This window comes from Penaeus chinensis, chromosome 23 (assembly GCF_019202785.1).
Source record: "Penaeus chinensis breed Huanghai No. 1 chromosome 23, ASM1920278v2, whole genome shotgun sequence".
Taxonomy (NCBI): Eukaryota; Metazoa; Arthropoda; class Malacostraca; order Decapoda; family Penaeidae; genus Penaeus; species Penaeus chinensis.
The window spans coordinates 10,672,609-10,690,108 of record NC_061841.1 but is presented as its reverse complement, the minus strand read 5'-3'; the positions used below and the strand labels follow the sequence as shown (position 1 = coordinate 10,690,108).

The 17,500-nt window shown below is 45.2% G+C and overlaps 1 protein-coding gene across 7 annotated transcripts in view; it reads right to left on the bottom strand.

The window, feature by feature from the left end:
* Positions 1-2,356: 2,356 nt before the first annotated feature.
* LOC125037475 (neprilysin-2-like) overlaps positions 2,357-17,500 on the bottom strand; it is a 253,566-nt gene continuing 238,422 nt past the window's right edge. For all 7 annotated transcript variants that reach the window (XM_047630626.1, XM_047630628.1, XM_047630622.1 and 4 more), the window contains 9 exons: positions 16,455-16,634; positions 13,830-13,964; positions 12,364-12,446; positions 9,639-9,797; positions 9,207-9,447; positions 6,963-7,131; positions 6,236-6,354; positions 5,654-5,785; positions 2,357-5,327 (listed from right to left, as the gene is read on the bottom strand). In XM_047630626.1, coding sequence (XP_047486582.1) covers positions 4,989-5,327; positions 5,654-5,785; positions 6,236-6,354; positions 6,963-7,131; positions 9,207-9,447; positions 9,639-9,797; positions 12,364-12,446; positions 13,830-13,964; positions 16,455-16,634 — 1,557 coding nt within the window. In that variant the 3' untranslated portion in view covers positions 2,357-4,988. The remainder of the gene's footprint in view (positions 5,328-5,653; positions 5,786-6,235; positions 6,355-6,962; positions 7,132-9,206; positions 9,448-9,638; positions 9,798-12,363; positions 12,447-13,829; positions 13,965-16,454; positions 16,635-17,500) is intronic.

Sequence of the window (17,500 nt, the reverse complement as noted above, 5' to 3'; positions counted from 1 at the left end):
AGAGAGAAGGGGAAAAGAGAGGAAAAATGAGGAAAAAGAGAAAAGAGAAGAGAGAGAAAAAAGAGAGAGGAATGAAAAAGGGTGAGAGAGGAAAAGAGAAGGGGAGAGAGAATGAGAAGGGGAGAGAAAAAAGGGAGAGAAAAGAATGAGAAGAGAGAGAATTTGAGAGAAGAGAATGAGAGAGGAGGGGAATGAAGAGAGAGGGGGTGGAGAGGGGAGAGAATGAAAAGAGAGAAAAAGAAGAGAGAATGAGAGAAGAGAGAGAGAATAGAGAAAGGGGTGAGAAAGAGAATGAGAGGAGGAGAATGAAGAGAGAGAGAATGAGGAGAGAGAAGGGAAAAAGAGAGAGAGAGAATGAGAGAAGAGAGAATGAGGAAGAAGAGAATGGAGAGAGAGAGAAGAAGGGGGAAAAATGAAAAGAAGAGTGGAGGAGAAAAAGATAGAGAGAGGGGAAAGAGAAGAGAGATAAAGGGGGGAAGAGAGAGAATGAATGAGAGAGAAGAGAATGAGGAGAGAGAGAATGAGAGAGAGAGGGGAATGAGAGAGAGAAGAAGAAGAGAGAGAGAATGGGGAAAAGAGAGAGAATGAGAGAGAGAGAGAAAAGAGGGGAGGGAGAAATGAGAGAGAGAGAGAAAGGGGAGGGAATGGGGGGAGAGAAGAGAGAAGAAGGGGGTGAGAAAAGAATGAGAGAGAGAGAGAATTTAAGGAGAGAAAAGAGAGAGAGAGAGAATGAGAAAAAGAGAGAGAATGGAGAGAGAGAAAAAGGGGAGAGAGGAAGAGAAAGAGGAGAGGAAGAGAGAAGAGAAAAAGAGAGGAAGAGAGAGGAGAGAGAAAAGGGGAGAAAAGAGGAGAAAAAGAGAGAAAGAGGGGGGATGGTGGGGGTGGGATGGGGGATGGGGGGGAGGGAAGGCCCCCCCAGTGTTTCCCCCACCCCCTTTTACTTGGAGATTCCGAGGTTTTACCCCCCCCCCGAAGGAGGTTTTAGAAAATTTTTAAAACCCCCCCAAAATTTTGACCTTTTTTACCCCCCCACGTTTTTATTTTGTTTTCTTGGACCCCCCCCCAAAAGGTTTTATTTGTTTTTTCTTTTATGGGCCCCCTTTTTATTTTTTTGGTTTAACCCCCCCCCTTTTTCCCGCCCCCCTTTTTTTTATTTTATTTTTTATTTATTTTCCTTTGCCCCCCCCCTTTAACCCCCTTTTCCAGTTCCTTTATTGTTTTATTTTTCTAATTTTGCTATTTTTTGGCTTTTTGGGGGGATTTTGGGGGGGGGGGATTTGGGGGGGGCCAAGGGGGGTTAAGAAAAAAACGCCGAAAAAAATAAAAATTTTTCCCAGGCCCCCAAAAAAATTTTTTTTTTGGAAATTTTGGACCTCCCCCTAATTCTATTTTTATTTTTTTGGGGGGGGAAAATGGGTAAAAAATTCCCCCCCTACCAAAAAAACCACCCCGGCCCTTTAAAAAAATTTTCCCCTGCCTGGTTGCTGGAAAAACCCTTTTTTCCCTTTTTTTAACAGCCGTAAAAATGTTAGTTGATGATACGGAAAAAATTGAAAGGGTGTCTACTACCCCTTTACTTTGCTTGAAAATATTCCTGGTGGATCATTGAGTATAATTTAAAATTCCGACAATACGGCTGTAGCTGGAAGGCACTGCGATTCGAAATCACACTGACCTTTTCCATTAGGGATACTAGTAAGATTACTTCAGATCATGATTGCTGGTTACACTTCAGGTTTTCTTTCTTAAAAATGGGTCTGCCTTCCCAATAATCCCAAGAACTACGGTGCGTGTTCATTAGATAAAGACATGGAGACTATCTTTGGGTGATGTAGATTCCCAGAATGATTATATCTTTAAACCAAATACGAGTGCTAGATATCCAAGGTCGCATAACATTATGAAGAAGGTAATGATGAGTAAACCATTATGATAAGTGGTCAGAAGAGGGTGGAGAAGAAAAGGAAAAGGAAAGGAGGAGAAATAAAGACCCAACAAGAGAGCCGAGATCCAAGGCAGGGCGATCTCCACACTGGGCCTCGTGTATGAGCTTCTTAGTGTCAGGACCATGCAGTGTGTCAGTGATAACTCTACACCGTATACATTTAGAGCCGACATACAAAAGCATATGGGAAATCCCTTCGTGTAAAGGATATCACAGTCAGAACTTTGATTATTGAAGATCACAGTCGCGTTAACTTGATTAGCGGAATCTTCTTTGCGAGGTTGTTTTGGCTAATTACTCTTCACAATTCTTTACACTTTCAATTAGCCAATTCTACATTTTTCCAGATATGGCTTTCCTAGGCATATTAAGCTAACTCAACTGATCCCCAGGTACAAATAAACCACATAATTCACACACATTTTATTAATTACAATACATAACACTATATTTCCATTTACATGAACCCAGTAGATGTGCTGTACGTAATAAAACATACATATTGATGATTATTAAATATAGCGGTTCTAAAAATAGTGCTTTCTGTAATATTAAAATATGGATCATGATATGTTCACAATATATTGGCTATGATGTGCGTTGTCAGATGATGCAGTGAAGACAACAATATGGACTAAAAAGGAAGGGAAACAAAAATTAAAAACAGAAGAAAAACAAGGAAAAAGTAGGGGGGAGGATATATCTTGGTCCATTTTTTTGCGAGATATTTTGAACTTTTTCCAACAACACAAAACGGGAAAGAACAGCCGAGATCTGGAGGTACAAAAATATATGTGAAACGGGAATAACAATAAGTTAGAAAGGAACAAGGAAGAATCGAGAGGGAAAAAGGTGGACTGAAGAGGCATATATATGAACTTGAACATACATACATACATTATATATATATATATATATATATATATATATATATATATATATATATATATATATATACGTATATGTATATACAGCATCAGTTGCAAAACTAAGGGCGACCTAAAAACAATATGGTAAATAAATACAGGTAAGGAGGTAAGGAGGGAGACAGAATTAAAAACCTACATGCAAAATTAAAAAATAAACAAGTCTGTTCATAAATCTTAACTTTTCACAAGGCTCATCTCTACAGCAGAAGCTAAATAAATGCTCAAGATACAATGCGTATCTAAACCGTGATTTCTGACTTGTAACTTGACAGGATGATGGAAAGTGATTGATAGCCGTTTTGGGGAGTTCCTTGTGTTTAAAAAAAATAATACACGATTGGTCATTTTTTTTCATTTCGCTAAGACTTTTTTAAGATCGAGTGGCTTCATCTAACAAAAGTCTGCGTACAAAACCCGTGAAGACCTGATACATCATAAAATAATAAAGATTCAAAAAGAAACAGGGCTAACCCAAAAATCAACATAGATCTAAAATCCTACCCACGCAGACGAAATTCTAACTTCTATCAGTCCGTTTCACGTAAAGCAAAAACACGTGTTATCGAAGCACATAAATCATGAAAGCTTTAAGGACTGAACGTAAAATAATCGTCGGAAAAACAACAACCCACTATCTATTTCGGCTTAAAACGAAGGTGCATTCCACAGGAACTTTTAGCGGTTTCAAGATATTTGTACAAAACATAGTGTATATTATGTCTATATATAAACAAAACCAAACGCCACCTTGTTTACGACAATGTCGCGGTAGTTTTACAAAGTTTTGGACTCTCACCCTTATGCAGGTATACCAGAAGTCTTATAATGGATTTCAACCTGCCCGACGCCGTCTGACCTCAAACACTCGTTCCCTTTTCATTTTTCATTTTTAAAACTATTATACACAATATATATTTCCATTTTCTTCTCTCTCTAGTATATTCATACAAATAACTAAATGATATATAAGTACTAGTGCAGAAGGCAAAATCAAAGCAAATTCTTTTGGAACATTACGGGTTATGAAGACTGAAAAAAATCTAGGCTAGCAATATCGAAGTAATTAAATTACTGTAAGAAAGAAACCATGTGAAATATCAAACATAAAAAAAATCACTTGTACTCCCAGTTGTGTACAATCCATTAAAACAAATATATGAAACAACAAAAAAGAAAATGTATTTTCTTTCCTTTACACACTTAAAGAGGGGGAGACCCACTATAATTAAAAAGCTTTCAGATCACGATTTTCCCTCGGGGTTTGTTTAAAAATTCGACTTTCTAAAAAATCCTGACTTTGTATATACTCTTATTAAAAATATATATATAATCTTTCAAAACCTACTCAGCTTCATTCTAAGAACAGCTTTTTCGCGCCCCCGTCCTCTCGGCCCAGCCGGAGAAAAGGACAACTACGTGGACACAGGCTCAAAGAAAACGGGAAACCGGGCACGTCCTTTGAAAGAAAGAAAACGGGAAAGGCGTTGAAAGACGGAAATGAGATTTTTTTTTTTTTTTTTGCTGGGATGTAAGACTTCAACATGGTATGATAGAGAAGTGTTAGACTTTTCAAATATATGATTATGTATATATACACCTGTATATGTATATATACATATATGTATATATACATATATGACTATATACATATATACATATATACATATCGGTTTAACAACTTCAAAGGATTTCCCGATTTACCGCACCTTTGAGACGATGTGCGGCCAGGATTTTTTTTTTTTCTCTCGTTTTTTGTCACTGTTTTATAATCTTTTTTATTTTTTTATTTTTTTTCTTTCTTTTATCCAGATATTCATATATGGGGAGGTTTGGGGATGTGATACGCTGGCATTTAAAATCAAAAAAATATATAACAGAAAATGGACTGGCAATGTCCCCTGTAGCAACCATGGAGCACCAGGTAGGAGAGAAGTAGGTTACATCATGGACCGTCGAACAGAAAAAAAACGTTTTGCCGAGTCCATTCACAAATGTCATCGCTCTCTTCCGTCAGAGACCAAAGGGCAAACCCAGAACTATAAAATGAAAAAAACAATCAGAAAAAAGTTTAAGCCTGTATCCCCGCCCCCGCTCGCCTCCGCCGCCGTCGTGCGTTACCAGACGGCGCAGCGTTTGGAGGGGTTCATCTTGGCGCCGGCCGGGCAGCTCCAGTCATTGGCGAACTCCGGCAGGTTGCTGAAGGGCCCGTTCACGCGGAACTCCGCCGGCGAGTGGGCGCCCGTCAGGATGCGGAGCTTCAGGCTCTCGGGCCGGTACTTCCCGCACCACACGTTGGCGGCCGACAGCCAGAAGAGCTGGCGCGTGCTGAACGGCAGCCCGGGCAGGGTTCGCTCCTCGCCGTTGTCCTTCGCCCACTGCAGGTACGCGTAGTAGGCCTCCTTGATGCCACCGTTGTCAGCGATGTTCTCGCCCTGCGTGTTGATGCCGTTCAGCTGCCGGAAGAGAGGAGGTTAGTGCGGGTCCTTAGGGTCTCCGAGTGAAGTTATTTTCTTATGAAAACCCAGTTGAATAACTTCGCCAGCAGAGCACTATTAAATTTCAAGATTTAGAATAAACAATTAGGAGTTTCGAAGCTTCGTTCTTACAGTTTTTGGGCCTACATGCTGTGGTGCCGTTAAGAATTAAGAAGTAATTTAAGGAATTTGGTTCCCATTCTACTAAATTACAAAGACATTTTCATTTCATCATCCTAACAGGCAAACCCAGAGCTAGGGCCTGACAACAACCACGCCCACCACCAACTCTCAGCGACCCTTACATTCATGTCGACTTCCTTGGCTGTGTAGTTTCCGTATTGGTAGATGATGCACTTGGCCTTCTCCAGGAACTTGTCCTTGGTTTGCTTCTCCCACCAGTCGCGGAGGTCGCCTTTCGCGTCAAACTGGCGACCCTAAAGGAAAAGAAATAGAGGCTGTTAATGGGTTGGTAGATTTATGAGAAATAAAGGAATATATAGAAGAGCAAAGAATGATACGAAATGGTGCAAGATACAGTGGAAATAGTTGGGACTGTGCAAATTCGAAATAGTTTGTAGTCTACAGTTATTCATTTCACGCGTAAATATTGATAAAATATCTATGAAATATATAATTTCATGTTTCAAGAGAAACATTTGAAAGGGTGTCTGCCTGTTCTTTTATATGTATCTTTGTGAGGCAATGTATATATCTGGACACATACACGTGAGTATGCATTTGTATTTGAAAGTGCAAGTGTATGTTTTTTTGTGTGCGCATGTGCGTTTACGAGTGCATGTGCGGGTTCTGAGTGGTCACGAGTACGTTTTTGAGTGTCTGAGTGTGCGTGCGTGCATCTGTAATTACACAATACGAATGCTTACGGAGTCATCGAAGCCATGGGTGATTTCGTGGCCGATGACGTAGCCGATGGCGCCGAAGTTCATGTACTTGGGTCGCTCCGCCTCGAAGAAGACGCCCTGCAGGATGCCGGCGGGGAACTCTGCGGGAGGAAGGGACGGTGAAGGGTCGAGGCCGAGGCAGGAGACAGGAGGTGAGAATCGTGATAAGTGATACGATTTTTATCAAGTGTGAGGTCTTTATACTATGTTAGCATTTCAGATGTAAAGATTCATATTATACGGCGCGGAATACCTTACACGATAAAAACAACAATTACAATAATAACAGTAATACCACCGCCGCCAGCAATAATATTAGTGATAATTTGATGATGATGATGATGATGATGATGATGATGATGATGATGATGATGATGATGATGATGATGATGATGATGATGATGATGATGATGATGATGATGATGATGATGATGATGATGATGATGATGATGATGATGATGATGATGATGATGATGATTACTATTATTATAATCATCATCATCATCATTGTTATTATTATTATATTATTATTATAATCATCATCATCATCAATGTTATTATTATTATATTATTATTATAATCATAATTATAAAAATAATAATATATAACAACAATAACATTAAGGATATTGATAATTCCTATTATTGTATTGATTATTGTAAGACAGACGAAAAATGAAAACGTGACATATGCCTTTAAAAAAACCTACGTATGGAATTCTCGAGGGGGCTGTAGAAGGCGTTGACGACGGCGGCGGCGCCGTGGTTCTTCCAGTCCTTCTTGTCAATCTTCTCGCGCAGCTTCCTGAAGGAGTAGTTGGTGCCGAAGATGGTCAGGTTCCGCATGTTCTCCAGGAGGTCGCCGTTGGAGATCTCCAGCTGGGGAGGAAGGGGGGTCAGGGCGCGTCACACGAGGGAGGGAGGGAGAGGGAGGGAGAGGGAGGGAGAGGGAGGGAGAGGGAGGGAGGGAGGGAGGAGGGAGGGAGGGAGGGAGAGGGAGAGAGGGAGGGAGAGGGAGAGAGGGAGGGAGAGGGAGAGAGGGAGGGAGAGGGAGAGAGGGAGGGAGAGGGAGAGAGGGAGGGAGAGGGAGAGAGGGAGGGAGAGGGAGAGAGGGAGGGAGAGGGAGAGAGGGAGGGAGAGGGAGAGAGGGAGGGAGAGGGAGAGAGGGAGGGAGAGGGAGAGAGGGAGGGAGAGGGAGAGAGGGAGGGAGAGGGAGAGAGAGGGAGGGAGGGAGGGAGAGAGGGAGGGAGAGGGAGGGAGGGAGGAGAGAGGGAGGGAGAGGAGAGAGGGAGGGAGGGAGGAGAGAGGGAGGGAGGAGGAGAGAGGGAGGAGAGAGGGAGGAGAGAGGGAGGAGAGAGGGAGGAGAGAGGGAGGAGAGAGGGAGGAGAGAGGGAGGAGAGAGGGAGGGAGGGAGAGGGAGGAGAGAGGAGGAGAGAGGGAGGAGGAGAGGAAGGAAGGAAGGGAGAAGGAGAGAGGGAGGGAGGACGGAAGGGAGAAGGAGAGAGGGAGGGAGGGAGGGAGGGAGAAGGAGAGAGGGAGGGAGGGAGGGAGAAGGAGAGAGGGAGGAGAAGAGGAGAGGGAGGGAGAAGGAGAGAGGGAGGAAGGGAGGGAGAAGGAGAGAGGGAGGAAGGACGGAAGAGAGAGGGAGGAGAAGAGAGAGGGAGGGAGGGAGGAGGGAGAAGGAGAGAGGGAGGGAGGGAGGGAGAAGGAGAGAGGGAGGGAGGGAGGGAGGGGAGAAGGAGAGAGGGAGGAAGGGAGGAAGGGAGAAGGAGAGAGGGGAGGGAGAAGGAGAGAGAGGAGAAGAGGAGAGAGGGAGAGAGAAGGAGGGAGGGAGAAGGAGAGAAGGAGGGAGAAGGAGAGAGAAGGATGAGAGAGGCGGGAGGAGGGAAGACGAGCGAGAGAAGGGAACGGGAGGGAGAAGGAGAGAGAGAGGGAGGAGGGAGAATGAGAGAAGGAGGAGAAGAGAGAGGGAGGGAGGAGAGAAGGAGAGAGAGAGGGAGGAAGGGGAGAAGATGAGAGAGAGGGAGGGATGGAGAAGGAGAGAGTCAGGGAGGAGAGAGAAGGAGAGAGAGAGGAGGTGAGGGATGAGAGAAGGGAGAGAGGGAGGGAGGGAGAGAGAAGGAGGGAGGAGAGAGAAGGGATGGAGAGAGAAGGAGAGAGAGAGGGAGGGAGGGAGAAGGAGAGAGAGAGAGGGCGGGAGGGAGAGAGAAGGAGAGAGGGAGGAGGAGAGAGAAGGAGAGAGAGAGGAGCGGGAGGAGGGAGGGAAGAAAGGAGAGATGAGAGAGGGAGGGAGGGAGAAGGAGATGAGAGGTGAGAGAGAAGGGAGAGAGGGAAGGAGAGAGAGAAGAGAGAGAGGGAGGGAGGGAGGGAGAAGGAGAGAGGGAGGGAGGGAGAAGGAGAGAGGGAGGGAGGGAGAAGGAGAGAGGGAGGAGGGAGGGAAGAAGGAGAGAGGGAGGGAAGAAGGAGAGAGGGAGGGAGAAGGAGAGAGGGAGGGAGGGAGGGAGAGGAAGAGAGGGAGGAAGGGAGGAGAAGGAGAGGGGAGGGAGGGAGAGAGAAGGAGAGAGGGAGGGAGGGAGAGAGAGGGAGGGAGGGAGAGAGAAGGAGAGAGGGAGGGAGGGAGAGAGAGGGAGGGAGGGAGAGAGAAGGAGAGAGGGAGGGAGGGAGAGAGAAGGAGAGAGGGAGGAGGGAGGGAGGGAGAAGGAGAGAGGGAGGGAGGGAGGGAGGGAGAAGGAGAGAGGGAGGGAGGGAAGAGAGAAGGAGAGAGGGAGGGAGGGAGAGAGAAGGAGAGAGAGAGGGAGGGAGGGAGAAGGAGAGAGAGAGGGAGGGAGGGAGAGAGAAGGAGAGAGAGAGGGAGGGAGGGAGAAGGATTATATATATTATGTATAATTCAATACATCCTTCCACAATATATAGAACCCAAAATTCCGATTCCCTCCCACTACCCCAAGACCTACCCCGTCGTAGAGCTCAGTGAGCTTGTCGTCCTCGAGGAGCTCCGGCGGGTAGGCGATGTGCGGCGTGATGGCCTTCGCCTTGGCCAGGGCCCTCTCGCGCGTGGCCTCGTCCATCCAGTCAATGGTGCGCAGGATCTCGTCAAACTCGGCGCGGATGTAGCGGACCATCTCGTCGGCGGCGGCCTTGGCGTCCTCCTTGAAGAAGGCGCGGGCGTACATGGACCCGACGGCGTGGCTCAAGCTGCGGGCGCGGACGGGAGGGGGAGGAGACGGGTTTAGATGGTGATGGTGTTTGTATAAAAAGAGTTATTTTACTGCTGGTCGTTATTATCATTCCATATCATTATCCCTGCTATCGCCATACGTGAATGGATGTTGCTAACGAAGACGACTACAACGACTACGACTACTACTACTACTACGACTCCTCACCTGCCCGACACAGAGCCCATGCACTCCTTCCAGCGCGGCTCCCGGGTGCCTTTGCCGACGATCTTCTTGGAATACTTCAGCTGAATGTCTCTGGCGTCGTCGGTCAGGTAGCCCACGGAGGCGGCAGTCACGCGCCACAGCATGTAGTTGGCGATCACTCTGTTGGCAGAGGGGGGGGGGGGGGGGAGGAAAGAGAGAGAGAGAGAGAGAGAGAGAGAAGAGAGAGAGAGAGAGAGAGAGAGGAGAGAGAGAGGAGAGAGAGAGAGAGAGCTGAGAGAGAGAGGAGAGAGGAGAGAGGGAGAGTGAGTGGAGAGAGAGGGAGAGTGAGAGGAAGAGAGAGAGAGAGAGAGAGAGAGCGTGGGGAAGAGAGGGAGAGGGGACGAGGGGGAGCGGGAGAGAGAGAAGAGAGAGAGAGACAGAGAGAGAGAGAGAGAGAGGAGAGAGAGAGAGAGAGGAGAGAGAAGCGAGAGAGGAGGGAGAGGGAGAGGATAGGGGAGAGGGAGAGGGAGAGGGAGAGAGGAGAGGAGGAAGAGAGGAAGAGAGAGAGGGAGAGAGGTAGAGGGAGTGGGAGAGAGGGCGAGAGGGAGAGAGGGAGAGAGGGGAGAGGGGAGAGGGAGAGAGGGGAGAGGGAGAGGGAGAGGGAGAGGGAGAGGGAGAGGGAGAGAGAGAGAGAGAGAGAGAGAGGAGAGAGGGAGGAGAGGGAGAGGGAGAGGGATGAGAGGGAGAGCGAGGGCGAGAGGGGGAGAGGAGAGAGGAGAGGGAAAAGGAGGAGAGGAGAGGAGAGGGAGAGAGGAGAGGAAGAGGAGAGGGGAGAGGGAGAGGGAGAGGAGAGAGGGAGAGGGAAAGGGGAGAGGGGAGAGGGAGGGAGAGGGAGAGAGATGGAGAGAGAGAGAGGGAAGAGGAAAGGGGGGAGAGAGAGAGAGAGAGAGAAGAGAGAGAGCTGGAGAGCAGATGAAGAGAGGAGAGGAGAGGAGAGAGGGAGAGGGAGGGAGAGGGAGAGGGAGAGAGAGAGAGAGAGAGAGAGAGGGAGAGGAGAGAGAGAGAGAGAGAGAGAGAGAGAGAGAGAGAGAGAGAGAGGGAGAGGGAGAGGGAGAGGGAGAGGGAGAGGGAGAGGGAGAGGGAGAGGGAGAGGGAGAGGGAGAGGGAGAGGGAGAGAGAGAGACGGAAAGAAGGGAGGTGAGAGTAAGAGAAATCAGAGAAGGGAAGTGGAGGAGGGGAAAAGAGAGGGAGACAGGGGAGGTTGTGGAGAAAGGGCGAGAAGGGGGAAGGAAGGAATGGGGGGAAAGGAAGAAACAAGAAAAGGGGAAGAGAGCAAAGGAGGAAAAGGGTGAAAGCAAAGAAGGAAGAAGAAGATAAAGAGGGGAAGAGAGAACCGGCCGGTTAGTTTACTTGTATCTGTTTTGCTTCAGGCCGAAGCCATTTAGCATATTTAATTGTCAGTTGTTTTAGATACACATTTAATTTGTGTCGCATTTACTATCATGTTTTGATTAATTTAGCGTAAAGCTAAATTAAATGAAGTCAGTAACATAATCTCACAACAATGTATATGATTTATCTCTACTTGAAAATAAATTGCTAAAACACGCTTTCAAGCTACCTTTCAATCTCTCATCGACGACATGAAATTTCCCGAGAGTTTTAGGACAGTCCCCCCTAAATCCCATTTTCTTTTCCTTTTGTCAGCGTCTATTTCCATCCGAGAGACGCTAAAAATCGGTTTAGCGTTTCCAGAATATTCTGCTACTTCGGATTTCTCACAGAAATTGCTAAATATCTTGTTATTTTTAAGGCTGGTGATGAATATTTGATATACGATAGGTTTGTGGTGGTTCTTATTTGATAGAACAATGCCATCAGGATATTTTGCATTCAGCCAATTATCGCTGAGTTCTCGAGTGTATTTTCGATTCGATAAAATTAAGATACACTTTCCACGCACTTAAAAAAATTCCCTTTTCTTTCCCCGCCCCTTTCCCTTTCCCTCATCTTTCCCTTTCCCTTTCCCTTTCGCTCATCTTTCCCTTTTTCTTTCCCTCATCTTTCCCTTTTTCTTTCCCTCACCTTTCTCTTTTTCTTTCCCTCACCTTTCTCTTTTTCTTTCCCTCATCTTTCCCTTTTTCTTTCCCTCACCTTTCTCTTTTTCTTTCCCTCACCTTTCTCTTTTTCTTTCCCTCATCTTTCCCTTTTTCTTTCCCTCATCTTTCCCTTTTTCTTTCCCTCATCTTTCCCTTTTTCTTTCCCTCATCTTTCTCTTTTTCTTTCCCTCATCTTTCTCTTTTTCTTTCCCTCATCTTTCTCTTTTTCTTTCCCTCATCTTTCCCTTTTTCTTTCCCTCATCTTTCCCTTTTTCTTTCCCTCATCTTTCTCTTTTTCTTTCCCTCATCTTTCTCTTTTTCTTTCCCTCATCTTTCCCTTTCCCTCATCTTTCCCTTTTTCTTTCCCATCTCTTCCTCACCCTAATCTTCCTCATTTCCTCCCTTCCTTCCTCATTCGTCCTTCCTCAGTTCATCCCTCTCTTCCTTCCTTCCCTCCCTCATCCTCAGTCCCTCCTTTCCTTTCCTTTCCTTTCCTCTTCCTCTCTCCTTATCTCCCTCCCACCCTTCTTCCCTCTATCTTACCCTTTCTTCTCCTTCCCTTCCTTCTTCCCTCCTTTCTTCCATCCCTTCTTCCCTCTATCTTACCCTCTCTCCCTCTCCCTTCCTTCCTTTCCGTATCGTCTTACCTTTTGGGCGTTCTTGTGAGGAGTTTGCCGAGGTTCTTCACGTAGTCGGGGACTCCAACGACCACTGGCTCATCGATACCAATCTATAAAAAAAAATAATCATTAATATGGAGTACTAAAAATAGGCTGAGGCTGAATGGTACCGGTTCGGTTCAGTTGGCCGGCTATGCTTAGCTGCCGGGCTGTAATACGGACACGCGCGCACATGCGAGCAATGAGACACGTCCGATCAAATCCATATACACACAAACACTCACACAATTCCGTACTTATGTTTCTGTTTCTGTTTCTGTTTCTGTTTCTCTCTCTCTCTCTCTCTCTCTCTCTCTCTCTCTCTCTCTCTCTCTCTCTCTCTCTCTCTCTCTCTCTCTCTCTCTCTCTCTCTCTCTCTCTCTCTCTCTCTCTCTCTCTCTCTCTCTCTCTCTCTCTCTCTCTCTCTCTCTCTCTCTCTCTCTCTCTCTCTCTCTCTCTCTCCATGTATTCAATCTCTTCGCACCGCAAAACAAGATTTCTTTTCAATGTGCTGGTAAAAAAAAAATTGCGACAGTGTAACATGACTTGTGGTTCGAGAACAAAAAAGTGGAAAACCACTTCCTCTTCATGCTTGAAATCTGAGGACTTTCGTGAAAGGAAAGTCAAAGGATATCGCTACACCCGATGTACATTGTTTTTCTTTATAAAACGTTTGTGATATATTTCTCTGTTATTCTTTGTGCTATTCTTTACATATCACCTGTTTGTTTTTATTAATTTCTTATGTGCAAAACAATACCGCACAATTTAATAACACTCATTACTATACAGTTCTTATAAGTTTATTATGTCTGTAATCAACATCTCAATCAAAATTTGAACGAGCCTTTGTTTTTTTAGCATTTGTCTCGCCTGATGTCTTTTCTCTATTTCTATATGCATTGCAGATTCCTCGCCTATTCTTTACATTCTTTCACATGATATAGCACTCACAAGATGTCTATCAATCCATCTGTCTACTTTTTCCAGCTACCCATTCACTCTTCCGTCCATCCTTTCCATCCACCCCCTCCTTCACCCCTTCCACCTATCCTCTCACCGCTCCTCCCTCGCATCCACCCCTCCACCCCCTGTACTCACTCACTCACTCACTCACTCACTCACTCACTCACTCACTCCTTCCTTCCTTCCTTCCTTCCTTCCTTCCTTCCTTCCTTCCTTCCTTCCTTCCTTCCTTCCTTCCTTCCTTCCTTCCTTCCTTCCTTCCTTCCTTCCTTCCTTCCTTCCTTCCTTCCTTCCTTCCTTCCTTCCTTCCTTCCTTCCTTCCTTCCTTCCTTCCTTCCTTCCTTCCTTCCTTCCTTCCTTCCTTCCTTCCTTCCTTCCTTCCTTCCTTCTACCCACCCCTCCACCCCTTCCTTCCTTCCACCCTCCCACCCCTCCACCCACTCTTCCACCCCTCCACACCCCTTCCTTCCACCCTCTCCTCCACTCACCTCATGGAAGGGACTAAGAATGGTATTGAAGTATTGCAGCCACGGGATCTGGGGCACCTTCTCCTGCAACTCGGCGACGGTCATGAGGTTGTACAGTTTGGTTGCATTGCGACGCTCCTCCTTGGGCAGCGAGTACTGGAAGCGAGATGGAGGAATGAGTAACTAGCAATAATCATGATAATAACACTAATAATGGTAAGATTGATGATTGATGATGATGATGATGGTTACAGTGACGATAATGAGAACAATTGTAACAACTGTAAGATTAGTAATAATATTGATAATGATATTAAATGTATAGATACTGATAATGATAAAAAAGTGATAGGATGAATAAAAATGACAATGATAAGAATAATAATAACAAAATAATAATTGTTATTCTAACTATAATAATAACAGCTAATAACAACAACAACAATAACAATAATAACAATAAAATGAATGAGATAAAAGTGTTGTAGTTCTGTTATTAAGAAGAATTACTACGTAAGGAAAAATCGACACAAAAATGTGTTGACTTTTTTTTTTTTTTTAATGGATGAATAGTTAATATGAAAAACACGTTGAAGTATTTTATAAAAGAAGATTAAATATGAGGATTGAAATGGGAAAAAAAAGGAAAAATGTGATGATATTCTACAACAACGAAAAAAAAAGATAAGAAGTGAGAAAATCAGAGGTAAGTTTGTCGAAGCTTTAGGAAGTAAAAAATAAATAAAAGGGAGGTAGGACATCCAGGCAAAAATGTGTTCTGGTAATCGCAAAAGAGGAAAGATAAATAGAAAGGGAATAGAGGAAAAACAAAATAGAAAAAAATAGGGAACTGCTGATGGCTTGTAAAAAGGTGTTGGAGTGCGAAAGGAAAGGCAAAGGGAGAAGAGAGAGAGAGAGAGAGAGAGAGAGAGAGAGAGAGAGAGAGAGAGAGAGAGAGAGAGAGAGAGAGAGAGAGAGAGAGAGAGAGAGAGAGAGAGAGAGAGAGAGAGAGAGGCAGAGAGAGAGAGAGGCAGAGAGAGAGAGAGGCAGAGAGAGAGAGAGGCAGAGAGCAGAGAGGCAGAGAGGCAGAGAGAGGCAGAGAGGCAGAGAGGCAGAGAGGCAGAGAGGCAGAGAGGCAGAGAGGCAGAGAGGCAGAGAGGCAGAGAGACAGAGAGACAGAGAGACAGAGAGACAGAGAGACAGAGAGACAGAGAGACAGAGAGACAGAGAGACAGAGAGACAGAGAGACAGAGAGACAGAGAGACAGAGAGACAGAGAGACAGAGAGACAGAGAAAGAAAGAAGAAAAAAAGTAAAAAAGTAAATGGCGGAGTGCTGGAATGAGAGAAAAGGGAAGAAAAGAGTACTGAAGTGTGAAAAAATATATAAACAAAGGCGAGTTAGAGCGCGAAAACAAAGCGAAAAATTGAGGTGCGTTTGTATACCAAAAAAGAGAGAGAAAGAAATAGTGTGTTTGAGTGCGAAAAAAAAAAAAAAAAATCAAAGGGATGTTGGAGCAGAAGAAAAAAAAAACAAAAACGTTGCAGTACGAAAAAGTAGTAAAACAAATTATTGTAAGAGTATCACAGAAATGCGTGAATGTTTATATACTGCTGAAATTACTAGTACCATCAACGTACGCGTGGAATACAAAAATAGTTTTTAAAAAAATTAAATGACAATGACAATCAGGGAAAATAGCACTACAATTGTCATGTGAATACAATGACAACAATTCATGATAATCACAAGAAAAAGCCTTGATTACAAAAAAGAAAAAACGAGAAAATAAATTAAAGAAACCTGTGATAACAATATATACACGATGAAATAAAAGCAAAAAGATGAAAAATACACGCACTCATTGCAGCTTCCGCGCCTACGGAATCAGCCAAAAACAGAAATCGATAGAGGAAGATCACAGCATCCGAGAGAGAGGAGAGGAGAGGAGAGGAGAGGAGAGGAGAGGAGAGGAGAGGAGAGGAGAGGAGAGGAGAGGAGAGGAGAGGAGAGGAGAGGAGAGGAGAGGAGAGGAGAGGAGAGGAGAGGAGAGGAGAGGAGAGGAGAGGAGGAGAGGAGAGGAGAGGAGAGGAGAGGAGAGGAGAGGAGAGGAGAGGAGAGGAGGAGGAGGAGAGGAGAGGAGAGGAGAGGAGAGGAGAGGAGAGGAGAGGAGAGGAGAGGAGAGGAGAGGAGAGGAGAGGAGAGGAGAGGGGAGGGGAGGGGAGGGGAGGGGAGAGGAGGGGAGAGGAGAGGGGAGGGGAGGGGAGGGGAGGGGAGGGGAGGGGAGGGGAGGGGAGAGGAGGGGAGAGGAGAGGAGAGGAGAGAGACAGACAGAGAGGCAGAGAGGAGAGAGACAGACAGAGTGGCAGAGAGGAGAGAGAGAGACAGAGAGACAGATAGGAGAGAGAGAGACAGAGAGGCAGAGAGGAGAGAGACAGACAGAGGGACAGAGGTAGAGAGGAGAGAGACAGACAGAGGGACAGAGGCAGAGAGACACTCAGACACACAGAGACAGAGACACAGACACAGACACACAGACACACAGACAGAGAGAGGACAGACAAAAACACTCATACAAAATAAGTCAATTCTCCCGACTCTTGCTCGCCCTCCCCTCCCCTCCTCTTAGCGACGAAACCCGACTCACATTAGCGATCTGGATTTCGAACTCGAGCGATTCCTTGAGCTCGCGTTCGGCCGTCGCCCGGTCGGCCCCGAGGAGCTCCGCCATGCTGATCTGGTAATTGTAGTAAGCTTGGACGTCGCTGTCGTTGAAACCCTTGAGTAAGTACTTGCGCGAGGGCATGCCGAGCGGGGGCTGGTCGATCTAGGGGAGCCGGATAAAGAAGGGGACGGAGAAAGGGGGGAAGAGAAAAAAGTTAGACGAGGTTCGAGGTCGGGTTGTGGAGGGTACTGAAGGCATCCCAATAATGACCATCACTGGGGTTTGTGTTTGTTTTTATTTTGTTATATTTCTTTTTCTTTTTTTTTATAAATATGTGTTGTGGGTGTCACTTGGGTTGTGTTAGGTATCTTGGTTTAAGTTTAGGGAGTAGCTTAGGTCACATAGGTTATGCTACGTGACCTGATACGTGTTGGTGTAACTTAATTCCTGTTAAAATTATTATTATTCATGTTAGTTAATTAACTTAATGTAGGAGTTGTGTTGTCAACTATGCCTTAAGGCCATGTAGTATTTTAATTCATGTTGTGCAATGGAATCTATAGTATTGTGTGAATAAATAATAAACATAATTAATATAGAATTATCAATCACATCTTATGATCTTCTAAAAACAGCAGCTCAATCTCTACACAATTCGTAAGCTATAATTGGAATGAAGAACTATGTGAATTCCTATGTCGATATTCTTAAAAGTAAATCAGGTAAATAAGACTGTTAACCATTATATATTATAAGGATGCTTCTCGTTGTATCTACTTTCATGGTAAATTCTAAAAACACAAAGAAATGCCTAATCCACGCACTTTACGTACACGCAAGCACAGACTGACACAGATTCCCTGCACATGCTTACTCACCATCTCTAGACTTACAGACAGACGCAAAATGCATAGTCAGACAGGAAGACTCAAATAACCTCTTCCACCCCATCTGACGCACTCTTACCCCTTACTTACTCCTCACTAATTACTCACCCATTACTCATTCCGCATCCCCTGCTCATTACT